Below are 12,781 nucleotides of genomic sequence, written 5' to 3' on the forward strand. Positions count from 1 at the left end.
TATTCTTGGAAGGGAAGTGTCGGCAGATGCTGATAATGAGATTTATACCTGTAGGTTTCTAAAGTGGTTCACAAAGGCACTTCAGGCATCTAAAGAGCATTAAATTCAGTCAAGACACGGCAAAGGTCATGCAGAAAAGCAGAGGTGGCAGGGTGGGTGTATCTATGAGTAACAGTGAGAAAAAGATGATTTCACAGAAAGGGCACTGCACAGAAAACTGTGCTTAAGAGAAGAAAGTCCTCTGTTTCTGGGAGCGTCATACTAGAAGACAAAACTTGAGAGAGGCAAAAGAAAAAGGGAAGCAGTTCAGCAAGGTTGTGTTGGGGAGTAGTTTGGCATGGGCAAAAGCGAGAGTAGATTATAAAGGGCTCGATGGTAAGAATTGGGAATTTGAATTCAATACAGTGAGAAGATCCTTTCAAGTTCAGCGAGCTGAGGGTGCACCTGAATATAATAGGAGAGAGTTGAATATGAAGTTACTTATCTCTTAGTAGCCTCAGCAGACATGGGGAACAACTACTTACTTTTTAATAAATGTCTAAAAATTGTGGTGGCAACTGTTGGAGACCCCCTGGCCTTCTTACCTCAATTTTCTCTTTACTTCATTAGTCAAACAAGTCTCTTTCCTAACTTATTTCCTGTAACAGTCTTCTCTGGACTCTTCCACGTGTTTTTTTATATCCTATTGAAAGGTTAGATATGCCAGTGGTAGGTAGAGAGAACTTACTAGTGTCTACTTATGACATTCAGTGCATCCCAAAATGGAATTTTCCTTTTCTGAGAAAGCATCCTCAGTTTGGAGAGGTCCGGTGTGAACCACTGCAAACCCCAGAGGCTTTACAGCTGTGCTTCTGCCATGCCGCTTGTTTCCTTATTTGTTTTTATTCATTTCATGATTTCTTCCCACCAAATGCACATTTTTAACTGTTTCTCCAACTCTAATTCTGATCGCATCTTCCAAAGTGCTTGCTGTTTCTCCAAGGTTACTATCTTCCAATTTCAGAAGTATATTTCTACTCCATTGTTAGTTTTTCAGTGAAAATACTGAATAGAACCAGACCCAGAGAAGATACTATATATCTACAGGCTGCTTTTTCTTTCTATTACTTAGCAAATTGCTGATAGATACTCTGTTTTTATGTCCAACTAGTTGTATGTTTTCTTTCTGCAGTTTCTTCTACCCCATATTTTCTTCCTTTGCACGTGGAAATGGCACACAGGACAAGGTCCTTCACATATGTTTCACATCTCACTGTTTCACTGCCCTCAGCAGGGCAGTTAATTCTGTTAAAGAAGGAAATTCAGATGTTCAAATACAGCCTGTTCTGCACAAATCTGCACTAGCTGCTCTTGTTATCCCTTGGTAATTAAAAATATGTGGCTTGTTCCTGTGCTACCCTGGATATCCAGTCAGTCAGACTATTTTGCAATTCCCACCGTCCTTTTTATTTGGCATAGGTACTGTGTTTGTCCTTCTTGAGGTCATTGTTCGTCCTCCATCAGTTCTTGAAGATAATAATTACTGAGACCTTGGGGTTTGAGCCAGTTCTTAAGTACTGTAAAGTAAACTTCATTGGGACCTGCTGATACGAGTGTATGTAGTTGAAATAGTGTGTAATGTGTTCTTTTTCTGCTTCTAGCACAAGTTTCTACCCCAGTGCTATTAACTGTGTTAATCATGTAGCCTTTCTTTCCTGTCATGCAGTGGGCCTAGCCTTTCGTTTTCCCAGTTACCACGTTTATCAACTTCTCTTCTATTGAGAATTTGATTTGCATCTTAACCTTTTGTATGTTTCCTCCTTCAGGCTTACGTTGTGATTGCCTCTTCATCCTTAGCATTGCATCCTTGTTTCCGTTTTCTGTATTATGTATTTGTGATACTTAAGGCATGGGGTGGAAATACGAAATATTTACCCATCTTGGGGTGGCTTGGAGATGGTTCATAGGGAACAACTATTCCCCTTCTCTTTCCGGTGGGGCCATTAAATGAAGCTAGTGGAGCCGAATTAAAAATAAAGTGGGTAACTGGCTTGGGACTTTTTGCTATGGGGAGCTGCAAATGCCAGGAGTTATCTGAGTTCAGAGGGGAGACTGGACAAATTTCTGGAGGATAAATCCACTGAAACTCACTAAATGCATAAAGCCTGTATCTGATTCAGCAGATCTGAGCTGAAGAACTTGGTGCCTGGCAGAGTATTAGATGCAGTATTATATACATTTTTTCCCGGGTTTTCACCATTTTTAGGAGAAATTACATCACTTTATGGTACTGTTGGAAACAGATATTAGGTTAGATGGACATTTGCATGAACCAGTACAATCGTTCTTTTGTAGAGCCTTGACTCAAGCATCTTCTGCTGTGTTTTGCAATGACTTCCCTCAGTAGATGAGTCTGCTGTTGTCTTTTTTTAATAGTCTCCTTTAGAAACAGCTTAATCCTTTGAACTCCTTTTTTTCTTACTGGAAATTTTTTCCTGAGGGAGGACCTTCAATAAATTTAGTCTTACCTTTTTTTTTTTTTTTTTAAAACAACAAAATCCCTGTCCTTATTCTGTTGTCCTTATCCCTTCCTTTGCTGAGACTCCTGAATACTGTCATTTGCCATGACTTTTATCAGAATTCCCTTCAGGTTGTCAAGAGGTTCTTCTTAACTTTAAAATCTTCCCAAATCTAGACTAGCTGCCCTGTAAGTAACTTCTTCCCTCTGAAACAAAAATAAGTCCCAATGCCTTCCATGAACTGTCTGTTTACAAAGCAGTGTGCTAACACAAATAGCCAGGCAGGTAAGTCCCACAAAATACAGGATTTTGTGGTAATTCACGTTGCTGAGAAAATACTAATGCCTTTTTCCCCTCTCTTCTGACTTTTGTGTGGTTTAGTAGGTTTCTATAATAATGTTATCTTTCTTTTTCCTGAGCAAGCTATATCTTTCTATATACGGTATTGCAGTCTTGCCAATTGTCCCACTTTGGCTCTGTGCTGCTAATTAAAAAATAAAGAAAAATTGAATTTTGAAAGTTTCAGGGGTAGAAGAAGGAAGGAATGCAAACTATTTCAGACAGAGAAAAGGGCTAAGCAAGGGTCCAAAAGGGTGAATTAAAGGGGAAACTGTAGTTGCAGCTGGGACTTTCTCCAGTGATGATCCCTGCAGGAATGGTGGAGAAGGTGGAGCAGGCAGAGAAAAACATTGTTGGAAATTCCTATATGTTTCTATTAATGGAAATATTTCTTTCTTCAGTTATTTCCCCGAAAGTGCACCTGGCTGTATGTTATTAATAACACCTTAATGTCCTTGTCAGGTATGTATAAATAAAGAGAAACATTTGAAGTCATAATTCAGTGCAATGTATTTTGATTGTACGGAAGTAGAAAACTGTGCATTGTTTCTTGTGTTTGTATAGGAAGCTTTGCTTTAAGAGTGTTTTAATGTGAAAAACTTTCAGAGGTAAAACTGGATATTTACAAGTAGTAGAGCCAGTTGTCTGCAGTGTTCCACCTTATTTATTTATTTATTTATTTATAGTTACTTTGGAAAAGTTCGGCACTTGGTATTTGTCAAACAAGAGTTGCCTCTGCCCAGGCTGCAATTTGACTGAAAGTGCCTCGAGAATCTAAAGAGTGTCCTCTTCTTTGGTCCCTGAGCTAGGAGAGTCGGAATAAGGATGTCTTTCATGTGTCAGAACAAAATTAGGAGAGGATTAACATAGGTGCCTTATCAAAATATAGTTGCAGTGTTGGATCACTCTCAGTGTATTGTAGCCTGGTAGCATCTTCAGTGTGAACCAGATTCAGAAAATAAATCCACCCGAAAACAAAAGCAGTTTCAATCTGAAGGAGAATGAGGTGGCTGTGAAATAACTACTAATCCAGCAAATTCATTCTTGAAAAAAAAAAAAATTCCTTTTTCATCAGTTGTCCTGGAATAGAACATTCTAGATAGGAAACAGAGGCACTGTGGCATGCAGACTAATTGCAGGACTGTGCCTTTAAATGTGCAGGGGTTTGTGTAACACCACTTCTGTTGATTTACAGATAAAGAAAATGTCCTGATATGATTAATTGTTGTTGTATAATTACAGTCTTCTAAAAATGTTTACATGAAACTTTCAGAGTTGCGTTAGTGTTATCGAAATGAACTTTGAGTTGAATGCCATGTCTTCTCTATATGCATTATTATTGTTGTCTTGTTTTATTTTTCTTCATAACTGGACTTGAAATATCTGACACACGTGGTCCGTTTTTCTAGAAGGTAATTTTCTATACATATATTTTTCTAAAATGTGCAGTTCTCTGCTGGAGGCATGGGTGCGATGTCAATTGTGCTTTTCTCTCTTACAGGGAAAACTTTCCAGCTCTACTCCCATAATTTAATAGCTTTGTTTGAACAAGCCAAAAAAACAGGATTAGCTGCTCATATTCAAACCCATAGGTTTCCTGACAAAATATTACCAAGGTACAAATCTTTCACTTATAGACAATTATTAACAAGTGAAAATTCCCATAAATACTTTTTGTGCTGTTGAATTCTAGCATGAAGTGCCTTCAACATCTCTTGTTGATTCATTTTTTCGTAATTGTTATTCCAGGAAGTTTGCCTTAACGACAAAGATCCCTGATACAAAAGGATGCCACAAATGCTGTATAGGTGAGTAGGCGTTCAGTTTTGCAATTTTTTTCCTGGCCTTTGTCGTTGGGCATGGCATGTCCTAAACTCATTTCTTTTTAATAAACTTACAGTTAGTTCATTGTTCAGAAAACAGTATGACTGCATTATTTCTTAATGCTGTGCCTAACTGGTGCATAGTTTTCCTTTTAATTAATGTGGGGGTCTTTAAGCTGTTCAGTGGAAAAGCATTTTTCATATCAGCTCTTAACCTAGAAATGTTGCTGTCTAGAGCAAGGTCCAAAGGGAAACCCTTGAGAATGCCAGTAACATGCGGCTGATGGGTGTTGCACACACTCTGAGAGCTGCTGAAGCTTTCAGTGACTAAGTCAATGTTTGGGATCACTGGCTTCAGGCTGCCACCAGAGCCATCTAGTTACTGTGACCCGCAGCCTGCCTGTGACTGTAATGCTTGTTACAGAATCCCAGACTTGTTGCACGTACACAAGTACCCTTTCTGCTTTGTCAGTTTGGCTCAAGGTTTGACCTAGATCCAACTTTTAGCGAGGCTAACTTGGAAAGAGTTATTTTCCACAAAGAAAGGGCTGGACATGAATAAAAGTGTCAGCCTGGGGAGGAGTGAAGCCATCGCTCAAGTTCTAAGTGCACATAAAAGAGTTAAAGGTTGTGAAGTTACATATTTGTCTTTGGCTTTACTGACTTTCAGAAAGTCTTGGGCTTTCCACAGAACGCATGTCCCTTTGAAAACTGGCCCTAGTGCTGTGTGAAATTGTACCTTTACACTCTTAAAAATGCTTCAGCAGAGCATAAAGTACCTAGTTGCAAACTTGGATATCCTATTTAGCTCATATAAAGCGTCTACTGTAGGCATATTTACAAACGATTCCTGAAGTCAGGCTGGTCTTGTATCCAGCTGAGCTTAAAAAAAACAAACCCCAAATCCTTTATCATATTATTGCATTAGCTGTCAAAGCTCACAAGAAGTTATGGGTCAGCTTCACTGCTTGGGAATTTTTTTTTTTATTTAAATCACAACTTGACCTGGACCTTTTACTCCCCCTGCTCACACAGCCCCAGAAAGAAGGTGTTACAGCTTTTCTGGATGCTCAGCATGTGGCCTCTTTACTGGGACTCAAAGAATGCTAGTGGTTATTAATTATAGGTATAATTGAATTTATCTGGAATGTAGCATAATATTAATCACTGTGGATATTTGAATGGCAAACCAGAAGGCAATTAGAAACTGATCCTTTTTCTTAAATTATTTGCAAAGATAGTTGTAGGGATTTTTTCAAGTATGCATTGAACTTCCAGGACTTAAAAAGGGTTGTTTTCTGGGTTTTTTTGTTTGTTTATTTTATGTAGTACGAAATCCATACACAGGACACAAATACCTGTGTGGTGCATTGCAGTCTGGAATTGTTCTACTACAGTGGTATGAGCCAATGCAGAAATTCATGTTAATAAAGGTAAGTATTTCATTTTAGTTTAGAACATTTAATCACTATACAGTTGTTGAAATAACCTTTCCAGAATTTGTAATGGAAAGTGCATCCAAGTCTATTCCCATTTGTGGGTTCTGAGCACTTGAAAATCTGGCTTGACGCATTTTGACTAAGAAAATCTTGTGACTGAAGTCAGTCGAGTGTTGGATCAAGCCCAGTACTAGCAATAACAGACTAGCATATACCTCTGTGCAACATGATGTTGCTCACAGCTCATGCTGTCTCAAAAAAGCACTCTTAGTAGCAGTGAAAAATGCTTCTATATCTTTTATGCTTTGTGCATGTTATTTTAGGCTTCTTATTTCCAAGGTAAAAGGAAACTCTGCAAATGCCTTATTATGTTTTTTCCAGCACTTTGATTTTCCTTTGCCAAGCCCTTTGAATGTGTTTGAAATGCTAGTGATACCGGAGCAGGAGTACCCGATGGTCTGCGTAGCTATCAGTAAGGGTACTGAACCAAATCAGGTAGTTCAGTTTGAGACAATCAACTTGAACTCTGCTTCTTCATGGTTTACAGAAATTGGTGCAGGTAAGACTGTTGGTGTGTCTTGCGGCCATTTTATTGTCTGGTAACTGTTGGATATCCCTTCCTCAGAAGTCATTTGGAAACCCTTTAGGCTAGGCAAAATGATGCAGTTTCTCTACCTAAAGCATATTGAAGCTGATCCCAGGTTCTTCTTGTGATGACCTGCCAACTTCAGTATAAACTATTTTTCTTAAAAGACTTCAGTTCTAGACACATCTTTTATTTTATAAATTTCCTTAAGTAGTAATGCAGACTGTGCTGATTGGGTTCTTGTTTGTGGTTGCATACTTTTTCCTGGGATCAGTCTTATTCCTCTTTCCCCTTCTTTACTGTGTAAAGACTCACGTAAATACATTCTTGTCTGTCCTCCAGCCTTTGGGGGAGACTTGTCATCTTCAGCTGGCTATTAATAAGTAGAAGATTCTGGTTTATCTTCAAAAGCTAGTTGATATCTTGCAGATGCTTTCTCTGCTGGCTTTGTTGGATATACTTCTTTACATATAAATACTGCTTTTTAGCAGCTGTACCAAGAACTTCATTAATAAATACTAGAAAAACTATTAAATCTATTTTAATATCAGCACAGTAATCTTTCCAGATGTGGATTTATGGGAAAAGAGCATTTTTTTAGGAGCGAAGATTCCCTTGATGGTTCCTTTTGTTCATTATTGTGCCTCTTCATGAGGGAAGCTGACTTGCTGTGCTGAACTGTAACATAAAATGTATTTTATGCCAATAAACAGTAGTGCTTTCATATTAAATACCTGCTTTGAACTGATGGGTTTGTCCTGAGGCCCTGTACTCCTCCCAGAACATTCTGGGATCATACAGACTTAAAAAAAATTAAGAGAGTAACAAATATTGCAGGTTGCAAAAGACTGGTAGCATACTGAAAAGGCTGTAGCAATTGGTGAGAGGTTGAGGGGAGGGGAGGCTGAGATCAGTCTTATGATGTGATATAAAATAATCTGTTCTCTTTTTCACAAGGCAATCAGCAGTTAGATGCCATTCATGTAACACAGCTGGAAAGAGACACTGTCCTAGTCTGCCTGGACAGTAAGTAACATGTCTCTGTCGGGCAACTTATTACACCTCGTGCAAAACTTGTTTTGCCACAGTTTTTTATTTTAATTCTACCACAGGTTAATTTTTCTCCCTTCGTTACTAATTTGTGTTGTAGTATTTCCGAAAAGATACGGTTCAGATAAGTGGGTTTTCATTTTGACTCCTGTGATTCCACTTTCCCGCTTCATGTGTATAGCATTCTTGTTTCTTTTCAAAATGAAATGTAACGCAGCATTACAGATCAGAATTCAAATATTTGCCAATCAAATTTTCAAAATTTACTTGGAAAAAGTGACATTTGCCTGTTGCATATGCTAGCAAGACAAATAGCTAACACTCCATCATACACAGTAATTGTAACCATAACTCTCATGCATCAGAGGTTAATACCTCAATGGGAACTTTGCAATGACTTAATCTGCCTAAATTTCCAACCTTTATGTTGAATTCGCATTTCTGCACTGTTTGTTATTTGCAGGAAGGCTGTCAGTAGAGTCTAAAAACATACGAAGTGTGTAAGAAAGTTTTCTATATTTATTTTGAGAGAAGGATGCTCTTGGATTCATTTTAGGCAAATACTGTAGGTGTTAGGTTTGGGCATTTCTTTATACCTGAAAGATGAAATTAGTATTTCATACTCAAAGCTGTTAGTAATCCTTTTCAGCAGTGGGTTTTAATACTTGTTTTTCTGTTTTTCTTGAGAATTTGTGAAAATTGTGAATTTACAAGGGAAATTGAAGTCAAGCAAGAAATTGGCCTCCGAGCTGAGCTTTGATTTCCGCATTGAGTCAGTGGGTAAGTGATTTGCTTCTCTGTTGTCTCTCAAGGACTTAAGAACTTGGAAGGATGGGTGTTGAAGGCTTTTAATAATCTAGACTGGTCTAGTGCACCCAGTGGGGCCTGACACTAAAAATTGCATGTGCCAGGATATTGTGAGCTGTCTCTTTGTCTCCACTGACATGCTTAAGAAAGTAAGGCAGTTGCCAGATAGTGTGTGTCCAATCCATGCCTGTTTGCATCTCATGTCGTTTCTGTTTTATAAGTAAGATGTATCATGATTTAGTTGAAAAAAAGGCTGACTAATTTCTGGTCGTTTCCATAGCACTGAGAAAAACCTTTGGGAGGAAAAAATGTTTTAGTAATACATAAATTTGTGTTAGTCTTCTAAAAGCTAAGATTTTATTTAAAGTGATAGCACATCCATTTTTTAAGTTAGGGTAATAGTATTTGAATCTAATTCTTAGAGGACAGGCTGTTGTCTTTAGACTACTAGAGGACAGCAGCCTTGCTTCTAAAACTTGAATTGTAATTGTCAAGCAAGTATTTCTGCTGTAATAAGCTCTCAGAAGTATCTAATTAACATAAGTTTAATAATTCTGTATCTCAGAAACTGACCTTCTTTCTGGAATCAAAATCAGTAAAGATTCAACTTGCTTTTGTTAGCAGTTCTGTACAACTTGCATTTCTGGGTTCTTCAGGCATCTTCCCTTTAGAAGATTCTTGACATAGGCATTTCATATTTTAACAGCAGTTGGTAAAACAGTGCACATTCTTTTATACAGCATCTCTATTTAGATATGTCAGACCCATCCTGAAGGAAGGTATTTTTAATCAAGTCTGTGATTCTTCCCTAAACTCTGACATGTTCTAATTAACTGCTGTACTCTTATCATATAATATCTCCTGCTGACACATGCATAATGTGACTCAACCATTGCCTTTTCCTTGAACTCTGAAGGAGTTCATAAACAGAAGCGTTTATCCCAAAGTCTTGCACTTACCAGCTGACATTGAATAATGTGAGCAGTTCTTTACACTCCAAGTGGTCTCTTGGGAATTCAGGGTATTAAACAATTCTTCATTCTCTGATTGCAGGTAGACTGGGGAGTAGCAGGTGAAGATTAGTCTAAGGCTGTTGTGACAAACATTGCTCTTAGGATTCTGCTGAATGCCTTTGTTCTGTGTATTTAGGACATGGCTAATACTGAGCAGATACAAAATGTGACTCAAAGGAATAGTAAAGGAAAACAAGTAGGATTTAGGAAAATAAAACACAGTGTAAAATATGTTTCTGTAACACTGCTTAAAGAACACCAGGCTCTTCATCCATTATTTTCAGCAGTCTGGTAATGAAATCATGCAGAGCTGGTAGCTCTCTGTGTTCTCTCTTTGGCCCTGAATGGAAGACTCCTCCCATTATTCATACTCACATCTATTTTGAAGTAAATATAATAACTCAAATGATCTGTAATTTCCAGCAACCCACAGTGTGTTGGTTGGCAGCATTTTTATACACTTCCTGGTGTTTTCTCCAGAATCATTAGCAAAACAAAGATCCAGAGAATAGAAGTGAAAGGGAGAAAAGGAAAAAACAGAGATGCCTATCTTGTCCTGGCAAACAGGGAATGTCTGCGTGGTATGTTTTGAATTGCACTTTAAAAAGTAATGCGCATCTCGGATCCAAACAGTCATTTCAATCCAGTTTTTCTACAGTGATTTTGGAGTTTGGTTCTTCTACCAGGAGTCCAAGTCTCAACACGTGCTTTCTCCACACGCTTCCCATTATCACTGCTGGTGAGAAACCCAGGTTGCTCTGGTTTAGATAAGGCATGCTCGGGTCTGATTTTGTGTTTCTCCTTTGCAGTGTGCCTTCAAGACAGTGTGCTGGCCTTCTGGAAACATGGCATGCAGGGCAAAAGCTTTAAGTCAGATGAAGTAAGTAATCTTCCAGTATCTCCAGGTTTCATTTCTTTCTGTTCCTTATTTACCACTTGATCCTTTGGTCCCTCTAGCTGCTTCCCTAGTGGTAATGCTTGTGCTCCGTGTTGTCATGCTTCAGCTTGCTGGTTGGTTTCTCTGACTTGCCTGCATAGGTTGCTCTTGGTAAAGCTCACACACATGCTTTAGCCAGCTCTGTTTCCAGGAATATCAGTCAGAGACTCCTGAACTGGTTCTGCACAGAGCCAGTACAGATCTGGTGTAAGCAGCACTTGGGTTTCTTGGATGAAAAGCTCGAGTTGGCAGTATCCCCTTTAAAAAAAAAAAAAAAAAAAGACATGTTTGGTTTTTTTTTAATGTCCCTTTAAAAAAAGTGTCCTCTCTTCGAAAAGAACAGTGTCCTTCTTGATGGCATCCTCTGTGAAAATGCAGGGAAAGCTAGTCAGTCTCTGCTGACAAAGATTTGATCAACATACTCCATCTGTGCCACCAAGACTAGACTGATAACAGTCTACATACAAAAATTATTTAAAATAAGTTATATTTTAGGAAATTTAAAACTCTTTTTTGCTTAGCATGAATTTATCTCATTCAGTCCTGTAATTTGCACTAAATTGTATTTGAATTTTTGAAGAGACTGATTTTTTTTTTTTTTTCCTTCCAACTGAGGCCAATAAATTTCATTTTGCCACTGAAATGGACCTAAATGTCTCTATTTTTCTACAGGTTACCCAAGAGATATCAGATGAAACCAGGGTTTTCCGCTTACTGGGATCAGACAGGTAATCACCTTCAAGAAACATAAACTTTTTATTTTATTTAAACCAGTTTTCTAGCTTCCAACTGGAACTGGCTTCCAGCCCACTACAGATCTATCTGTAGGCAGTCCTGGGGGAGGCAGTAACACTGTTTCTGCCTGCAATAGCCAAAAATTTAATTAGTGATTGCATCTGCGTCCGAAATCGTTACTAAGAGCCCCTGTGACATCCCCCACTTTTCACTGCAGAGATAGAAGTGTGAACACAAACACAAGTGTATAGAGGTACAGTGTGAGGAGATAAGCAACAGGGAGAGATGAGAGCTGCCTTTGGCTTGTGGTAAGCAGGGTGCCCAGTGCAATTCTGGAAAAGCCTGCTTCTGGCTTCTATTTTCCTGGTGAACTGGTGAATTATCTTGGCAGCTAGTTATTTAAAAGTAATCTTCGCTGCTCTGGACCTTGAGGCCTGGAAATAGCAGAGAAAACTAGATCACATACAGGTTTTAATGCACAGTGGTGTAAATTCACCCGTTACCCATAGCATCTACATGATTCCTTTCAGCTACAGAGGCTGGGAAGAGGTCCAGCTCTCTCCAGGTTTGAAACCTTAGCAGAAGCTGCCCCAGTCTCCAGATTTGGACATGTGTACTTGTGGTTTCTCAGACAGCCAGAGTGCTAAATGTAGAAGTAGATAGTAGTGAGTCAAGAAAGCGGTTCTAATCCCGGATCTTCTGCTCCCTCATTTGGCCTTTGGGAAGCCTGGCTCTGACTTGCTTTCTGCAAGTAATCTATAGTTTTGTGTACTTACGTTCTTGGATCCCCAGTCCAGAGGGTGAGAGCGCACTAGTTCTTTTGAAGAGGAGGGGTAGCCTATACAAGGAACAGCAGCTGTCTTTGCTTTGCACCTGAGTCACCGAGGACCCGCTGTACTTGATCACTGCAGCTGGAATTGAGGATCCTTGCTACTGCTGACTCTGAGATCTCAAAAATATAAACACAGTGCAACCTCTGACAATGCATACTCTGCCTTTTCTGTCTGTTATCCCTCTTGTGCAGACAGGCAGTGCAGTGGTAATTTTCTTCTCTGTTACCCCCAGCAGAGCAGTGGGTATTTTATTGCAAGAATGAGCTTTTGCTAAGGTCCACTGTGGTACAGGTGCCATCTATATTAGTCCAGGTATGTGCTGTGCCACCAACAGTAAATCTTCCTTGCATACTGGAATTGGTACCTTTAAGTGGCTCTTATTTCTGTGTTGGGCTGGTGAACACAGGAGCATCCTAAACACACAGAGGGATGGGAAGCACCATCTCATCTGGTTCATCTTGCACTTTTATAGAAGACATGCATATCTGAATAACAACTTAGTACAAAGCACTTTTGGAGGTTGGAGATAAGGTTGAAGTCCTTGCATGCAGTTTTGCAGAGAAGCCATTTTCTTCCATTCTGATTTCAGTGAACTGCCAGATCCTTTGTTTTGTATTTTTTCATCTCTGTACAAAAGGAGCAGGAGTCTTTTCTACCATTCAAGTGAATGAGATGTGGTAGTACCTTTTTGGCTTGGATCACTTTAGAACTACTGAGTTGC

At 39.0% G+C, this 12,781-nt stretch overlaps 1 protein-coding gene across 3 annotated transcripts in view; it reads left to right on the top strand.

Annotated features, from left to right (window-relative positions):
* Nucleotides 1-12,781, top strand: part of MAP4K5 (mitogen-activated protein kinase kinase kinase kinase 5) — a 73,561-nt gene that overhangs the window by 56,464 nt on the left and 4,316 nt on the right. For all 3 annotated transcript variants that reach the window (XM_052783666.1, XM_052783668.1, XM_052783667.1), the window contains 9 exons: nucleotides 3,239-3,299; nucleotides 4,339-4,453; nucleotides 4,587-4,645; nucleotides 5,990-6,093; nucleotides 6,481-6,658; nucleotides 7,643-7,711; nucleotides 8,423-8,515; nucleotides 10,365-10,435; nucleotides 11,165-11,220. In XM_052783666.1, coding sequence (XP_052639626.1) covers nucleotides 3,239-3,299; nucleotides 4,339-4,453; nucleotides 4,587-4,645; nucleotides 5,990-6,093; nucleotides 6,481-6,658; nucleotides 7,643-7,711; nucleotides 8,423-8,515; nucleotides 10,365-10,435; nucleotides 11,165-11,220 — 806 coding nt within the window. The remainder of the gene's footprint in view (nucleotides 1-3,238; nucleotides 3,300-4,338; nucleotides 4,454-4,586; nucleotides 4,646-5,989; nucleotides 6,094-6,480; nucleotides 6,659-7,642; nucleotides 7,712-8,422; nucleotides 8,516-10,364; nucleotides 10,436-11,164; nucleotides 11,221-12,781) is intronic.

The sequence above is a fragment of the Harpia harpyja genome, chromosome 3 (genome assembly GCF_026419915.1).
Source record: "Harpia harpyja isolate bHarHar1 chromosome 3, bHarHar1 primary haplotype, whole genome shotgun sequence".
Classification (NCBI taxonomy): domain Eukaryota; kingdom Metazoa; phylum Chordata; class Aves; order Accipitriformes; family Accipitridae; genus Harpia; species Harpia harpyja.